The sequence below is a fragment of the Vicugna pacos genome, chromosome 8, assembly GCF_048564905.1.
Source record: "Vicugna pacos chromosome 8, VicPac4, whole genome shotgun sequence".
In the NCBI taxonomy this organism is placed as follows: Eukaryota; Metazoa; Chordata; class Mammalia; order Artiodactyla; family Camelidae; genus Vicugna; species Vicugna pacos.
Window position 1 is genome coordinate 35,638,880 of NC_132994.1, and position 16,505 is coordinate 35,655,384.

General features: G+C 36.1%; 1 protein-coding gene across 1 annotated transcript in view; it reads left to right on the plus strand.

The window, feature by feature from the left end:
• Positions 1 to 16,146, plus strand: part of RPF2 (ribosome production factor 2 homolog) — a 30,659-nt gene extending 14,513 nt beyond the window's left edge. The window contains exons 8-10 of the mRNA XM_006205661.4: positions 6,781 to 6,883; positions 12,126 to 12,270; positions 13,007 to 16,146. Coding sequence (XP_006205723.1) covers positions 6,781 to 6,883; positions 12,126 to 12,270; positions 13,007 to 13,183 — 425 coding nt within the window. The 3' untranslated portion in view covers positions 13,184 to 16,146. The remainder of the gene's footprint in view (positions 1 to 6,780; positions 6,884 to 12,125; positions 12,271 to 13,006) is intronic.
• Positions 16,147 to 16,505: the final 359 nt, after the last annotated feature.

A 16,505-nucleotide genomic window follows, 5' to 3' on the forward strand; every position in this document is an offset into this window, starting at 1 on the left:
TTCTACTAAAAAAGTTTTGCTGAAAATATATTATGCACATTCCTATTGTCTTTACTAAATCATTTTTATTATCTAGTTTCTTCCATTGTTGCAAATTTCAGATGAAGTTTCATTCCTAGGAAGCCCTCAGTGACCTCCCCAGCTCCTTTTATTTCATTGTCATCATCATCCTAAATGCCAAGCATGTGCTGGGTACTTTATGTATATTGCTTCATCCTCACAGTAACCTTGTGAGGTTGTTTTATAGATGACTTATTCCTAGTGAGCTACACTCATTCCTAATGATATGTAATGACTACATCCTTTTCTATGTGTTCACAAGTCTTCCTTCTTAAAATCCAGTATACAACGTATAGTTACTGTCTGGGATTGATTTAAATTTACCAATTTTAAACCACTTGTTCTCTCCTTTTTAAAAAAGCTGACATTACTGTTTTCTATAATTTCTTAACACGTTGATCGCCCGCTGTGGGTCCAGTGTGTTTCCTGCGGAGCCCAAATTCACACTTCATAGCAGTGTGACACACTAATAATATATGTGCTTATAATTAATCTGTTTGTTTCTCCAGTATAATTGGAATTATTTAAAAAACAATTTCTTTTCTTACTTCCAATTTTTAACCTCTTTATATTATAGTTTTATTTCTTCCTGGAATGTCATTGTTCTGCACAGAATAAATTCCAGTAACAATAGTCTGGGACGCTGTGGCATTACTTTGATATTTGTTAGCTCGAGAGTGATATGTGATCTGATTAGTAGAACCGATAGATAAGCAGTTGTTTAGGATGGTACTCTGTTCACCTGCTCTGTTTGACTCGGCTTGGCAGTTCTATTCTGCATCTTTTCAAGTGTCATTCTGTGACTTTTGCTATCCTTACAATATCTGTCAGACAATGTAGAAATACAGCTGAAAGTGACACTAGTAGTGATGATGAAGTGATCCATGTCAGAAGAAGATACATTAATTAAATTTTTTCAAGTTCAAGCTTAGAGAATGAGGAGAAAGACGATGTTGAAGTTGAAACTGAGGAGGTTTTAGAACAATTAGTTGCATAGGAAGAGGAAGAAATAGATGATGGCGGCGCGCTGGGCAGTACTCAGTAGAAAGAGTTCACTGGCAGCCAGAAGTCGTTCATATTCACAGGAAAAAGTGGATTTCTGACAGAACTACATTGTGATATCAGTCCAGGCTAAGCTCTTTTGCTGTTTTTAGATGATGAAATAATAAACCCTCCAGTATAGGAGACAAACAGATACGCAGAACAAAAATTACTTCAACATTTAAATACATAATATAGTCAAATAAAGAGGTGGAAACCTACTTCTTCTGAAGAAAGTAAAAAATTCCTTGCTTTTCTGATTTGGATGGGTCTAGTGAAACTAATGTTATGACTAAATATTGGTCAAATGACCTGCTTTACAATTTCACATTGCCACGTACCATAAAGTCTTGTAATTGTTTTGAATTATTATAAAATTTCCACTTTGCAAATAATGAAATGATTGAAAGAGGTGATAGGCTTGGAAAAATATTACCATTGATTAATGCTTTGATTGAAAATTATATCAAAACATTTTTTCACCAGGCCCAGATACCATAAAATCGATGAGACAGTGGTTCCTTGAAGGGGAAGGCTTATATTTAGACATTATATACCAAATAAGACAGACAAATACTGAATAAAATTATTTAAGTTATGTTTGACAAAAGGTTATATGCAGTTGATAAAAATATATTTTGGACCAGAGACTAGTAGAGTCAGGTAAATTGGATTAACTCAAAATGTTTGTGGTGAGCTTGCAGAAAAATTACTGAATGAAGGTTGTATCTTGTATGAAGATAACTCCTACACCAGCTTCAAATTGGTTCTAAAATTTTTGAGTTTGAAAACTCATGTTGTTGGGACTGTGCAGCATAATAAAGTTTATGCCAAAAGATGTTATGTCCCATCCACTAAAAAGAGGTGAAATGGTGTCACGAGAAGATGACAATGCAATGTCAATGGAATTGTCATCTTGAAATGGAAAGATGTTCAGGATATAAGAACTTTTGGCAAAACATGCACCCATAATGGGACCAGTTCAAATTCATCTGCTTGTCACTGCAATCTTATAAAAATGAAACCACCTGCCATACTTAATTATAACAAAGGATAGTGTGGCATCAGTAGAGGTAACCAGATGGTTTCATACGCAATGACATTATGAAAAAGTATCAATGGTACTGGAAATTAGCACTACATCTACTTAATTGGGATTTCTGTCACAAATGCACATATTGTATACCAGCCAAAGGCAAAGTAAAAACTTAAAATATCAGAATTTAGGGAGCTTTTAGTTAAGGAATGGTTATATTCTTCAAATATTAGGTCCAGTAATATTCAAAGGGATGAAGGAGAAGAGATTCACAATTTGCAAAGTAGGAAAAATCCGCAAGGAAAAACAATCAGAAGAATGTGCGTCCTCTGTTATCAGAAAAGCAGGCAAACTTTGGACTGATAGGAAGCTAGAAAAAATGTAGAAAAGACAGGAACATATTGTTCTCGTCCCAAAACACGGCAGCAACTTTATATAAATTGTTTCAGTGACTATCTTAAGAGACGTAGTATTAAGTAATTTTGTTCAAAAGAAAATATTTTTAGCTATCTGGGTATATACTTACATGTTGTTACTATTAAATACTTGTGCTACTAATGAAAACTGTTGCAAATTACTTGTAAAAAGCTGCATAAGGAAAAGTAGCACCCATATCTGGGCAGCGGGGCCCCTGAGGAAACACAGCTGTCACCTAGATTTGAGTGACATGGAGATTAACATGTTAAAGGTTACTAATACTTAGTACTCTGTGATCACATCTGCCATCTCTGTTCGAACTCTGGAAAGTGATTTAGTTTGTCCCTAAAGATATGAACTCTTCTGATACTCAGTAGCATTTTCTCAAGTTTAAATAATTTATTCCATTTGAGCTTTTCTTGCACCATTCTTAGAAGGTAAGCCGTAACTTTTTTGGTTGCCCTTTTGGATTTTTTTATACTTTGCCCCTAAGATCACTTTTGAAAATTTGGTGGGTATATATTATAAATAAGTTGTATACATGCTCTTTACAAATCTGAACCAACCAAAAAAGTTTGTGGGCAGACACATTGCTTTCATTTTTCCTTATTGGGATTATATATGATCTTATTTGGGGATTACAATTTTCAGGGCTTCTCGTTTCTCTTCTTAATAATGGCTGTTTTTGAAAAACTGAATATCATTATTACCTGTTCAATCCTTACTAAAGCTGCTGAGTTTGGTGACGTTTCATTTTTCCAATGGGAAATGGAGGTATGGAGAGGTTAAGAGCTATTAGGTAGGTGAGCCAGAATTGAAACCCAAAGCCTATGCTTTTCTGCCTCTGCTGTTCATCTTGTCCATGGTGAATAATTCCCTTGCAGTCTTTCTGCTGTAGGTTCTTACTTGTGTTGTCTATGAATTTATATTAAAAAGATACATGGAAGACAATGACCACATTTCTTTCAATATTACACACCCCAAAACATCAAGGGGGTTTTTGGGGCCAAGATTCCTAGTACTTGTACTCCATTGGCCCAGATTTCCTGCTTCTTTCCCCCTTGTTCTTCCCTATAATTATAATTTGTTATAACAGAGCTATATAGCTTTTGTTTGAATGGCTTTATCTTCTTATTTTGTGCTTCCACTAGATGGCAGGAGTAACCACATATTGCAGTGATAGCGTGAGGAAGTGAAAACCAAAAAGGAATCTGGGGAAAGAAGAAAGGAATGCAGAGGGATGGAGTGAGTTTGTCTGGCACTAAGCGAAGTTGAGTTTTTAATACAAATAAAAAATAAGAAAGTTGCAGACTTCTTGGTTTGCCTGGTGTGTTCAAATGAAATAGAGCAGTAGGAAAAGTTTTTATCAAGGGCTGTTTTCCTGCTAAAAAATGCCCCCTCCCTTTTTTAATTGACTAGAAAGAGAAGTTAACGTCAGTATTTTCATGTTAGATATCCATTTTATTTATTCTGAATTTTCCTTATGTTTTGCTTAAATATTATATAGATTTACAGTTCATCTTAATGGGTCCTGCTTTTTCTTTTTTCTTTTTTTTTTTTTTTGAAGAAAATCAGTATTTTTTGATTCAGTCCATCTTACTTTTTATAGTTACTTTTTAGTATGACTACTTGTAAAGATGATAATGAATCAAGTAATAGGTTAGTTTCATTAAGTATTCCTTTAAAGCCAACCTTAAATTTAACTTCCTGACTGGGTTATTTTTCCTTCATTGCCTTTGCATCAGTAGTCATATACTGCTACATCTGTAGTTGTCATTTAAATTTTTTTTAACCTTTCTCATTTCCTAATTCCTACCCACTTGAGTATATATATTAATGAAAATAACCATAGGTTAGGTCTGGCAATTTATTGAATTTAACCCTTTCTACAACTCTGCAAAGGTAGTTATATTAGTCTCCTCAGGCTGCCATAACAAAATACCATAGACTAGGTGGCTTATAAACAACAAATTTATTTTCTTGCAGTTCTAGAAGTCTGAGTTTTTGGTGAGGACTCTCTTGCTGGCTTCTTACTATGTGCTCATAGGGCTTTTCCTCTGTGTATTTGCATGAGAGGAAGGGAGGGAGGGAGAGACAGACAGGAAAGGGGGGTTCAAGCTTTCTGGTGTCTCATCTTATAAGGACACTAATACTATGGGGTCAAGCCCCACTCTTAACTCCATACCTCATTTAACATTAATTACTTTCTTAGAGGCCTCATTTCCAAATATAGCCACAGTAGAGGTTAAACAAACATTCAGTTCGTTACTGTAATATTATTCCTATGTTATGGATGAAGAAATTGAGACCAGTTAACATTTGTCCAGAGTAAAGAGGTAGTAAGTGGCAGAATCAGGATCTGATCTCTTCTCTGACTGCAGATCACCTGATCTTTCCCATCTACAGGAGTAACCACATACTGCAGTGATAGCGGGAGGGAGTGAGGTCAGCCCCCTATGCCCTTTCCCAGTGTGTTTACTCATGGACACAGCCACACCTGAGGTGTTATTTTCACTTGGAATTGAAAAAAAAGTCCAAACTGGGGCTTTCTTTCTAACTATAACCAATTTATCTTCTACATCTTCTATCCCCTACAATGACAAATGGGATTGTTTTCCTTAATTTTTTTTATGGTAATTCACTGTTAGTGTATAGGAATGCAACAGATTTCTGTATATTACTTTTGTATCCTACAGCTTTACTGAATTCATTGATGAACTCTAGTGTTTTGGAGGGTACATCTTTAGGATTTTCTAAGTTTAGTATCATGTCATCTGCAGACAGTGATATTTTTTAAAAAGCAGAAGTTTTATATTTTTGTGAAGTCTATTTTATCCTTTTTTTTCTTTAATAGCATGTTTTTACAGTGTTTTGTTTAAAAAACAAAACCTTTGCTTATCCTAAGATTGCAGAGATTTTTCTCTTATATTTTCCTTTGAAGTCTGATAATTTTAGATCTTACATTTAGGTTGTGATCCATTTTGAGTTAATTTTTGTGTATGGTGTGAGGTAAGGGTCAGTCTTCTTAAACATTCTATCTCATTTCATTCTTTTCTTATGTCTTAAAAGCTTATGGAAAAAAGCACCTATGCCTGTGAAGTTTGCATTACAAAAGCTATTTCAGGGAGGACTGGAATGTACACATCTTTTTCCCCAGAATGACTCTGACTTCAGTAATGGTGCCACAACAGTGAGTGGGTGTTTACTTTAGTAAGTTGGCCACCGAAGGAGAGTCAGGCTTTGGCAGAATCATGGGAAAGTTCTTCATTAATTGTGATCAAATTTTGGATCAAAATACCTTGAAAAAGTGCATATTTGGTTTACAAAAATATCCGTGAGGGATTTTTGTTTGGGGTAGTAGGGAAGGGTGGTGTATACAGGTGCACTCACACTTGCATCCATTTTATGTACAGTAGTGCTGTAATTTTCTTTTAGGTAACCATGAGAAGGAAAAAGCAAGCAACGAAAGATGTTTATGTCCATGCACATGGAGATAATTCCCATTTTATGAGCTAATGGGAAGAGGGAAGAAAAATGCTGGTTGGCTTTAGATTGGGACAGAATGAGATTTTTCTTGTTCACAACATCATCTTTCTTGGGGCAGCTCTTTCTAAGTAATTAATTGGATGGCTTTTTGTGCATAATTTTTTTCTTAGCTAAATGTTATTCATATATTTCCACTTATCCTCCTCCAGGTTTAATCTTCTTATCTGTAAAATGAAGTCACCAAACTTGACTGCTATTTTCCAAGCTTCTTTCTTCATGTGCCCCCTTTATAACTTCAGCCAAGTCCATGTAATATCCATAGTATTATTCACTGGAGATTTTTCTTTAAATTGATTCTTCTTTTGAAAAGGAAACTTTTATGTCCCTGCTCTGAATGGAAAATGATGTAATAACATAAAGAATGTATTGTAAATTATTTCTACTTGTGTATTATTCAAAATCATCTCACTTGATATGATTGCCACTCTGTGGGAAAACAGCCTACTCATTGATCTTGATGGTTCTTTTCGGGCTTTGACACTTAGTTTGCTTTTCTTTGCTCATGTAGTTGAGATTTCTTTGTAGAATTTTCTTGCTTATTGGCCTCCACCGTAAAACAAAGGCTAGTTTGATTTAATAGTCAAAGTTTGAACAACTGAATTTTAAAGGTGTGTCAAGTTTTGTGGGGTTTTCTTTGTGTTTTGTTTTTTTGTTTTCAACAACTTAATATGTGCTTTTAGATTTCTTCAGAGGCCCTACAATATCAAACATCCGCCTGGCTGGTTTAGACTATGTTCTGCACTTCACTGCATTGAATGGGAAGATTTATTTTCGAAGCTATAAGTAAGTGCATTTCTTAGCATGTTTTTATTAATCCTCAAGGTTAGCATTTTAATGTGACTGTTTTATAGAGCTCAAACTTAGAATTGGTGTCTGGCCAAAAGCCTGCTTGGAGAGTTTGCAGGGTAGTAGTGACACAGCAGCTCTGTGCTTGCTGACCCTCAAGTCTGCCATCCCCCTGCTAACTTCTGCCTCGGAAACCCTACTTTTACAGGGCTCTGGAGCAATGAAAGCTACGCTCCTTCTGAGCTTTGAACACTGATTCAGTCTTGACCCTCCCTACCATTATGCAATGTCTTCTTACTTTTCTTGACTGGATTTAGAGTGCCAAACCACAAGTTTTAGGCCAGCCAAAGCAACTCTCAAAACCCCGAGTCTGAAAAGTGGAGTCTGAAAGGAATAAGGAGATATCAGTGGCTAGATTCATTTTACCTTCTTTCTCTAGTCCAGGCCTTTCTACCCTACTCCCACCTCAGTATAAATATAAGTCCTAACAAGCTGATTTTGTTTTCACTTAAAACCTTAATGACATGCTACAACTGTGCCTTTTGAGGTAAGCCTGACTTTTTTCTCTTATTTAAAATAGTGTTGGCACTGGTAATGGAGCCCACACTTTTCTAGAGAATACATTGACCCCCACAAACTGCCTTCCTTTGTACGTCGAATTCAGACTGATCTCTGTTTTGCACTGCAGCATGGCAGTGCTGCCTGAGGGCTGACAGCCCAGTGTGGACGGTGTTTCCCGTACAGTAGTGCTATTTGTGCAACCATTTGCGGACTTGAGCATTTTATCCATGGTTGTTTTTGGTGGTTTTTTAAAAAAAATTTTTATTGAAGTATAGTTGATTTACAATGTTGTGTTAGTTTCTGGTGTACATCATCCATGGTTTTAATTTTGTTTTTTTCACAGTGGAAAGTGTGAGTTTTTTTCTTAGTTAAATAATAATAATAGTAGTAGTAAGGCAAAATGCAGTAAAATATCCACATGACTGCAAGATGTAATTAGGGATTTTATTCTCATTTTTAACTAGTTGAGATTAAAAGCCCTTTAAGTCTGTTTGAATTTCCAAATTTGATTTTGGGGCTTTTAATAATGTTACATAGTAGGTCACTGCTATTTATAGAGCAAGAATTAAAAGATGAAAATCACTAACATAAAAAAAAATCTTTTTCAAAACATACTAAACAAGAAGACCCTGGGGATACAAAGAAGCTAGGAATATAAACATCTTTGAGAATGAGAAATGAATAATGACAATAACCTAAAACTCACAGTGGACAGTTTCAAAGAAAGTATTCACTTGTATCAGAACTTGTATTTAGTGAGAAGAAAGATTAATTTGAAAAGAAAGAAATGCAGAGAAAGTAAAACAAAATGGACAGAAAATTAGCAAATCAGACTTACGAACAAGGGTAAGTTGGCAGTGTAACTGCACATATCCATCCATCCACTTACTTTAAGAAGCGTATAATTGCTGGAATCACTGTTAGGTTAGCATGGCATCTCCCATGATGAAGAAAAGATTGAAATTTTTAAAATCAGAGATGGTAGTGTGAAATTTTAGTCTCAGTTGTTTCATATAAACCCTGTAATACCTATTAGCTGTTGATTTGAAATAGAAAATGGCAGTGTGATTGAGAGCGAGCCGCTAGTGGGAAAAAAATCCCTTGACGTGGATGAGCCCCCAGGAGCCATGCCATGCCTGGGAGGGGAGGGAAGAGGTGGTCCCAGGAATGAGCATCACCTCTGAGCCCAGTGACCTGGCTCTGTGCTAGGCTTCGCCACATGACATAGACAAGTCACTTCTCAGGGCCTCTATTTTACCTTTACAAAGTATAGTGATACCATTTAGGTGATTCTGGGGTCCTTCTGAGATGGATGGTTCTCATTTATAAGAGGGAGAGGGGTGTGGATAAAGGTGGGAAGGTGCTTGAGAAGTGTGTCTGACAGTGGAGCCTCTCAGGCATTCCCACAGGCTGCTCTTGGGTGTCCTGCCCTCTTTCTTTTGCTATGAACCAACCCTTAAGCAGCTGGTAAAAGATAATATTTAATACTGACACTAATTTGTGAAGATCAATAAGGCTTATAAAATGATTTTGAGCTTCTGGTATGAAAGGAACTCCGAACACTGAATTACATTGATAGTCTTCGACCTGACCTTTTGGGGAAATAAATTATAGAGTTCCTGACATCTTCCTGCATTTCCTATAATTAATTACTTGGAGAATTTTATTCACCATAGGGCCAGAACTATTACTATGAAACAGAGAATCTTTAGTAACTGCCACATATACCTTTGCTATGGCATTGGTTAGGTTTTATGGGGAAAAATAAGCAAAACAGAAAGTATTTGCATACCTTAAAAAGCAAACACAGCATTCTAGGCAAGGAATTTAAGTAATAAAAACAGAATGTCAATAGATACGGAAGGGAGAATAATAAGGAAATTACAGTTTAAACAAGAGTCGTAATTCCTGTCTTTCTCAAGAAATAGGCAAATCGTATTTAAATATGTAACCAGTTAACATATTGAATAGCTTAAATACGTCTGAGAGGAAAAGAACTAAGTTCTGTTTGTCTTTCTGTTCCTGCATCTTATACCATGTAGTCTTGCAGAACCGAAAATCACTTTTGATTTAGAGCTTACAGGGAAACAAAAAACAAAACTTGAGGTTAGGATCTGAGATGGAGATTAGGCATGTGATACAAAAGTTTGGGGCAGTAGATATTTGGCTGGAGATAGGAAAGCCTGGAACTGAAATGTCTGTCTTCAAAAAAAAGTACAATGTGTATGATGGGATAAGAGTAAAGGAAAGGGTTTTAACTTTGCTTGTTATTAAAGAGTCAGTGTCTACTAGTTTCTTCATTTTCCTTAGTCTGAGCACAAAAATCCTTTATAAATTCTCTTATTAATGTATTTCCCCAGGTTGTTTTTCAAAGGATTAACAATCAATGATTTTAGATTCTAGATTTCACTGTTAAGAACTATTAATAGAAAAAATATTAGCCCCAACACCAGAAACTATATGCAGAGAACTGAAAATTGGAGAAAGTTTCCTTCTATTTTTTAAAATATCTTTTTATTGAAATATAGTCAGTTTACAATGTTGTGTCAAGTTCTGGTGTACAACACAATACTTCAGGCATATAGGAACATACATATATTTGTTTTCATATTCTTTTTCACCATAAGTTACTACAAGATATTGAATATAGTTCCCTGTGCTATACATCGTTCTATTTTCTATGAAGTAAAAATAGAATAATAAACATACTCAGTGAAGTGATTAAGGTAAGATCATTCACACAGACAGTATGGCACGGTAATTTCATTCAATAAATAGCAATATATGTAGTTATGTGTAGTTATTTGGAAATAATCTTAATTTTATATACCACTCAAAATATTACTTTGATACATCTATCAAAATTCATCAAATTGTACATTAGAAATACGTGTAGTTTACTGCACAGTAACCATACCACAATAAGGGTGTTTAAAAAAGGGGGGGGAGGGTATAGCTTAAGTGGTAGATTGCATGCTTAGCATGCGCAAGGTCATGGGTTCAATCCCAAGCACCTGCTCTAAAAATAAACAGAAGTTATGCCCCCCCCAAAAAAACCCAAACCACAACAACAACAAAATTAAAAAGATTACTTTGTTAGGAGGACGCTTGTATAAATAAAGAGGTACTTGGGTAATCTGCCAACCATCAGGCATGCCATGAACTGTTCTGGATTGACAAATTTTCCATTTAGCTGAAAATCAGCATTTTAAGTGGTAGAAAATTTTTTCATTGCAATTTTATTTATGCAGTTTCCCCAATTTCTTAAGCAATCTACTGAACACAAGATATTAATCAAGATTTATCTTGATGAGAGTTCTGCATGATAAATGTCATTTATTTGGAGGTACTGAAAATGTGGGTGCAACTTCAGAAGGACCTGTGATTTAAGAGTTAAATGGTCCCTACAGAGGTAGGCTTTGAGTTAGCTATTAGGGAAGATCCCATGATGTCAGCCAACTTTAGCTTCTGCTAGTGTTTTCCCCTCCAGTGAGCCTGGGACAGGCTTTCTCAGGTCTCTTCTGGCACCACTGTAAGAAGAGTGTACTAAGGGCTTTTGATTAGGTTCTTTTACTCTCTGCTTCTTTCCTTCATGTCCCATGTCAGTATTTATTTTATCTTTTACATTAGTATCTGTTTGTTTGTTTAACATTTTTGCTCTTTACATATCCTAGGCTGTGGGGGGTGTTTTTATTTATTTGTTTGTTTATTTGTTTGTTTTTAGTTGTTCAGTTGGGTTTAATTTACTGTGTCTAATACAGCATATCTATCATTATGACCCTTCCCATAGCTAGTAAATATCCCTCGCATGAGTGGACTGTGTTGGTTGGTCTGCATGTGATGCAGGACTGTTAATGAGCTTTTGCACCCTCACTCCTGCTTCCTGGTGTTTGCTTCTCTCCTGTGTCTTCCTTACTCTGCTTTCCTCTCCTGTTCTCTCTTCTCTCATGTCAACTATTGCCTCTTTACACTCCAGCTTTTATGTGAAAAGGCCGATCTTTTTAAACATTATTATTCAGTCCTTTTTTTTTTTCCATGTGGAGATCTGGCCACCATAACAAATTGAGTCTTTCAACTCAAATAACCTTCAGCTTTTTGAGCTGTTCTTGTGGTATAACTCACTAAAAGAATTTGTGAGAATCTCTTTTTTTCCCACTGTATCCCTCGTATGTTCTCAGATCCAGTGCTGTTTGGACATATGGTATCCAGAAAGTTGTGGTTTTGTTATTAAGATTTTTGAGTTCATTCCAATCTATAGAGAGCAGTAAATGTTCTGTGGAGAAAAGTTGATGCTGAATGGGTCTTAGAGAAAAAAGAATTTGTTAATCATGTAAATATGATGTTTCAAAGACCTAGTTAAAATTATTTTTATACTTATGTAAGATGAAGAAGTAAAATCAAAGGATTTCATTTCTTAGAAGAATTGTCTTTTTCATTTGCTGTTTCTCAACAGTGTTATATACTTCTGGTTTTGATTTTTAAAAATAAGCAAACCAAAGAATATACTTGGCCTAAATGTACAAGTATTTAATAAGCTTAGCCTTTCTAAATATTTTATATTATTTATGGAACTGATTTTTGTTCTCTTGAACATGGGAACAAAAATGTTTGGGGGTAGAGTGGGGATGGGACTTTTATCAAAGTCAGAGCAACATTTCTTTTTTACTGTTTTGTAAAGGTTGCTGTTGAAGAAATCTGGCTGCAGAACACCACGAATTGAACTGGAAGAGATGGGACCCTCACTGGATCTGGTTCTGAGGAGGACACACCTAGCATCAGATGACCTTTATAAGTTATCTATGAAAATGCCCAAAGCCCTCAAGGTACATGACTTGCAGATTGATGCAATGCTTATTTATATACTCCAGTCTTATTCCCAAAAAGGATTTGTGCCTTATTACCTTAAAGAACATACATAAAGAGATTAATAAAGTAGATAAAATTAGACTATCAAAGCCAAGGAAAGAAGGAAGATGCAAATATGCCCACTGTAAAGGATAATAGAATTGTAGAAACCAGGCATCTGGTGTTGCTGGGAGTTTTCTGGTAGCCAAGACTACCAAAAAGTTTTCAGCCAAAAAGAGAATCATTTTGGGCATTGTGAGGAGGGATTTAAGCATAGGATGTACTAACCCGGGTGCATGCATAAAATGGATTTGGACTTTTGAATGGTTTTAAAAAAACAATTAGAAATGGCATCTCTGGAATGCCAACAAAGATGGAAATGATAGTCACAATTCCTTAAGCTAAACACAGGAAATTCTCTCAGTGCACGATAGTGTTTAGTGTACTGTGTATTATTGCTTCTCAAAGTGTGGTCTGACAGTTTACCTGGGAATTGTTAGGAATGCTGAATCTCAGATCCCACTCTAATTTTACTGAATTAGAAACTGCTTTTAAACAAGATCCTCAAGTGATTTGTATGTATACCTAAGTTTGAGCAAAAGGCCTTTAAGGCTATAGACTCTGTATTTCCATTGGTGCTCACCAGTGGAAATTGATACCAGTTCCTGCTACTAGACACCATTAAATATGTATTTAAATATTCTTGTTTCATAGCCAAAGAAGAAGAAAAATATCTCTCATGATACTTTTGGTACAACTTATGGAAGGATTCATATGCAGAAGCAAGACCTAAGCAAGCTACAAACCAGGAAAATGAAGGGGTTGAAGAAACGACCTGCAGAGAGGATAGCAGAAGACCAGGAGAAGTCAAAGAGAGTTAAGAAGAATTGATGGAACTTAGCCAATAACTACAGTTTAATTGTAGTCTTTACTTAAGAGAATTATCAAGCATCAGTTATTTCTGAATTTCTTATAAAGTTTTGTTTTATATTTTTATAACTTGGTAATTTACCTAAACTACATTATGTATGTTATGAACAATAACGCACTAGTATTAGGTTGAAAGTTATCTTCTTACTTGAAACTATACCGTGGTGTGCCATTTTCTCTCTATGATATGAATTTCCCTCTCATCCCCCACCACACACATACACAAAGTCCCCTACCTCATTGGGTAGGTGAGTGAGGAAGGATCTCCAGAACAACCATTGGTATTTTAGAGAATTTTGGATTAAGCTTTAGGTAAAGGGAAGAAGTCATGGAAAGTTGAAATGGTCCAAAGTAACTGTATACACACTCAGTACCTGGAGCTACCTAGAAAGTTGAACCCATATCACAACATGTACTCACAACCTGACTTTTATTTTTTTCTTTCCTGTTACTTTGCCTGAATTTCTACCAATTAGAGATTTGTTTTGAGATTTTAAGCTTTTTGTCTTAAAACATAGGTCTGAAAGAGATGTCCAGTATCTGATCATTGATATATTACCTTCTACTGAATATTTTAAGAGACTTTGCTGCTAAGTGGAGCCCTGTCCCCTTTCTTTGAAAGAAAGGAAGTTTGACAGGGATAAAAATGAGGAAGGAAAGATCAGGTAAGTTTTAAGACACAGAACACTTTAGGGCACTGAGCAGCTCTAGGCAGCTAGAGGTCACATGAAGGCCCTGGGTGTTTGCATACCAAGTAGGAGTAAGACAAAGCCAAACAGCTTGTTTTGAAATTTTCTTGAAGACTGGCCCTGTGCCTAGGATAACTGGGAAGAGCTTTCTACTTCCTCATCCTAGTATTGCACACTTGTTTTCCCTAAATGTAGGATTTAGTTTCCTTGATTGAGTCCCTGACAAAGAAGCTTCTTTATACAAGTGTAAGCCGATTATGTTGTAAAAGCACTAACATACATAAACCATGTGTTATATGATGTAGAAATGCTTTTGTTTTCAGTTCCACGTTAAGGAGCTCCTTAGTGCCTATATGTGCATGCATTTCTGAGTTTGCTGACACTAAGCAAAAGCTGGAATCTCAGTTTTACATTCTGTATCCTTTCCCTTCTCTTAGAAACTCATTCCTTAGCCTTCCCTCTCCAGCCCCTCCAGATGGCTAATATTCTCTTCCGCATAAAAATGGGAGCGCTGATAACACTCATTTACACTTAGTGCTTGATTATACATTTAATCAGACTACACAGTTCTGGATCTGAAGTAGACATTTGCATTTTATGTCTAAATGGGGAGATAGGGCTAAATTAAAATCATTCATATTCTGCCATCTGCAAGTAGATGGACAGTAGTTGGGGAGACAGGCAGTCAAGAAAGGGACCTCAGAAGTGGTTGCAGTCCTTCCCCAATGGCTCCCCTTGACTGGTCCAGCTAACACTAACGAAGATAGTGATTCAGGAGCTGAAGCAATGGGACCTTCTCACCAACCACTTCCAGGAAGGGTCCTGACACACTGTATGGTTGTTAGCATGACTGATGCCATCTTGGGCCCCATCAGTTCCTCTTGTCCTTCAACTGACCCTTCCTAGGGCTGTATTGTGTAGTAAATCTCTTCTGTTGTCAGGGGATTTGTAGTTAGTAGATGTTGTTTAATGATCATTACGTCCAGGAGGCCTCTGTGCTGTTATTCTCCAAACAATGATGAAGATCTTTGCTGACGTATTCCCGGCGCCCGTGAGACTGGTTACCCATTTGTAAATCTTGTTTTAGGAATGCACTTCCTGTCTCTGAGCACGTACCCCCATACCCTAGGTTAACTATAAAATTGTCCCAATGGCAGCAGCAAATGCTTCCGGATGTCACCCACCCAGTCCCATCCTGTGAGTGAACTACTCTATAATAAGCTAAGCCATTGATCATGTGGAGCTGCCTGCTTCATTTTTCAGCCTCAAGATACCGTCTCAGCTTGGTGGGTATTTTTCGTACCATTTGTCCCAAAAACACACACCTTGACCCCTCTCTATCAGGAAGATCTACCCCAGCAATTCAACCAATCTTGATATAAAGATGATCACATTTTCTGCAGATGGGATGTTGTCTTAAGAGTGTTGTTTTTTTTTTTTGGTTCATTTTAATCAACCCTCTCATTTGAGATTTGGTAATATCCTGTTTTCCTATGTAATTTTTAAATTTCTGATAATAGTGTCTAATAAGTATTTGGATGTATCTTCATAAAAGAAGTACTATATAGTATTACTGAAAGCTAGTTTAAAGCTTTTTGTTGTAGTTGCTCTTGAGCCACCATTTATATCACTTATGGGGAGTGCATTTTAATTTCCATTTATCCTTGGACTTCAGAATACAACATATGTAGATTGGAGAATATATATTCATTTCAACAGAGGTGCTAAATTGCTTATCTTAAGTTTAACTTTGAATTTTAATAGTTGAGGAAAGCAGGTTTTTTTTAATGTATATACCAAGTACCTTGTATTTTCTAGGATGTTAATACTAATACCAAACTATACGTGATTTCATGAAATTTAGTTCCTGTTTTATAAGTTAAATGCTGCTATTTGTTTTCTTCATATTGAACATAATCCAAAGTAGAGAGATTATTACCCAAATCAAGAGAGAAAGGAGAGGGAAAGAACTTACCCCAAATTTAGTTTGTTTTCAATTATCTGATTATCCAGCTGCTTCTGATCTTTCTTTCCTTTCCCTTTTACTTTTAGCCATTTCTCCTCCCCTCCACCAAAGGGTGAGGCCAAGAAAAGATTCACAGAAGCTTTAAAATAGAAGAAGTTAAAACTACTAAAACCACTGCTAAATTTGACACACAAGGGAAGGTCTGTCTTTTAATGGAATTTCAGGTATCAGTACTTTGTCCGTTACAAAAATAAAAGCCAGCAACAATACAGGGTCTTCATTTATGTCCTTAATGCACTTTTTTTTAAATTACTTTTTTGGGGAGAAGTAGTTAAGTTTGTTTATTTATTTCATTTATTCATTCATTCATTCGTGGAGGTATTGGGGATTGAACCTAGGACCTTTTGCATGCTAAGCAGCCTATACCACTGAGCTATACCCTGCGCCCCATCCCTGCTCTGGTAATGCACTTTTAATACATCATAGAAGTGGTCAAAACATCCCAGAGCTTCATTAAAGGCATGTGTATCCTAGTGTATATTACGTTATGAAATTGTATAGAATATTATTCACATCCTTTTAAATAAGCTACTGTGAACAAGAAGATAAATTGGGCTTGGTGGCTTGA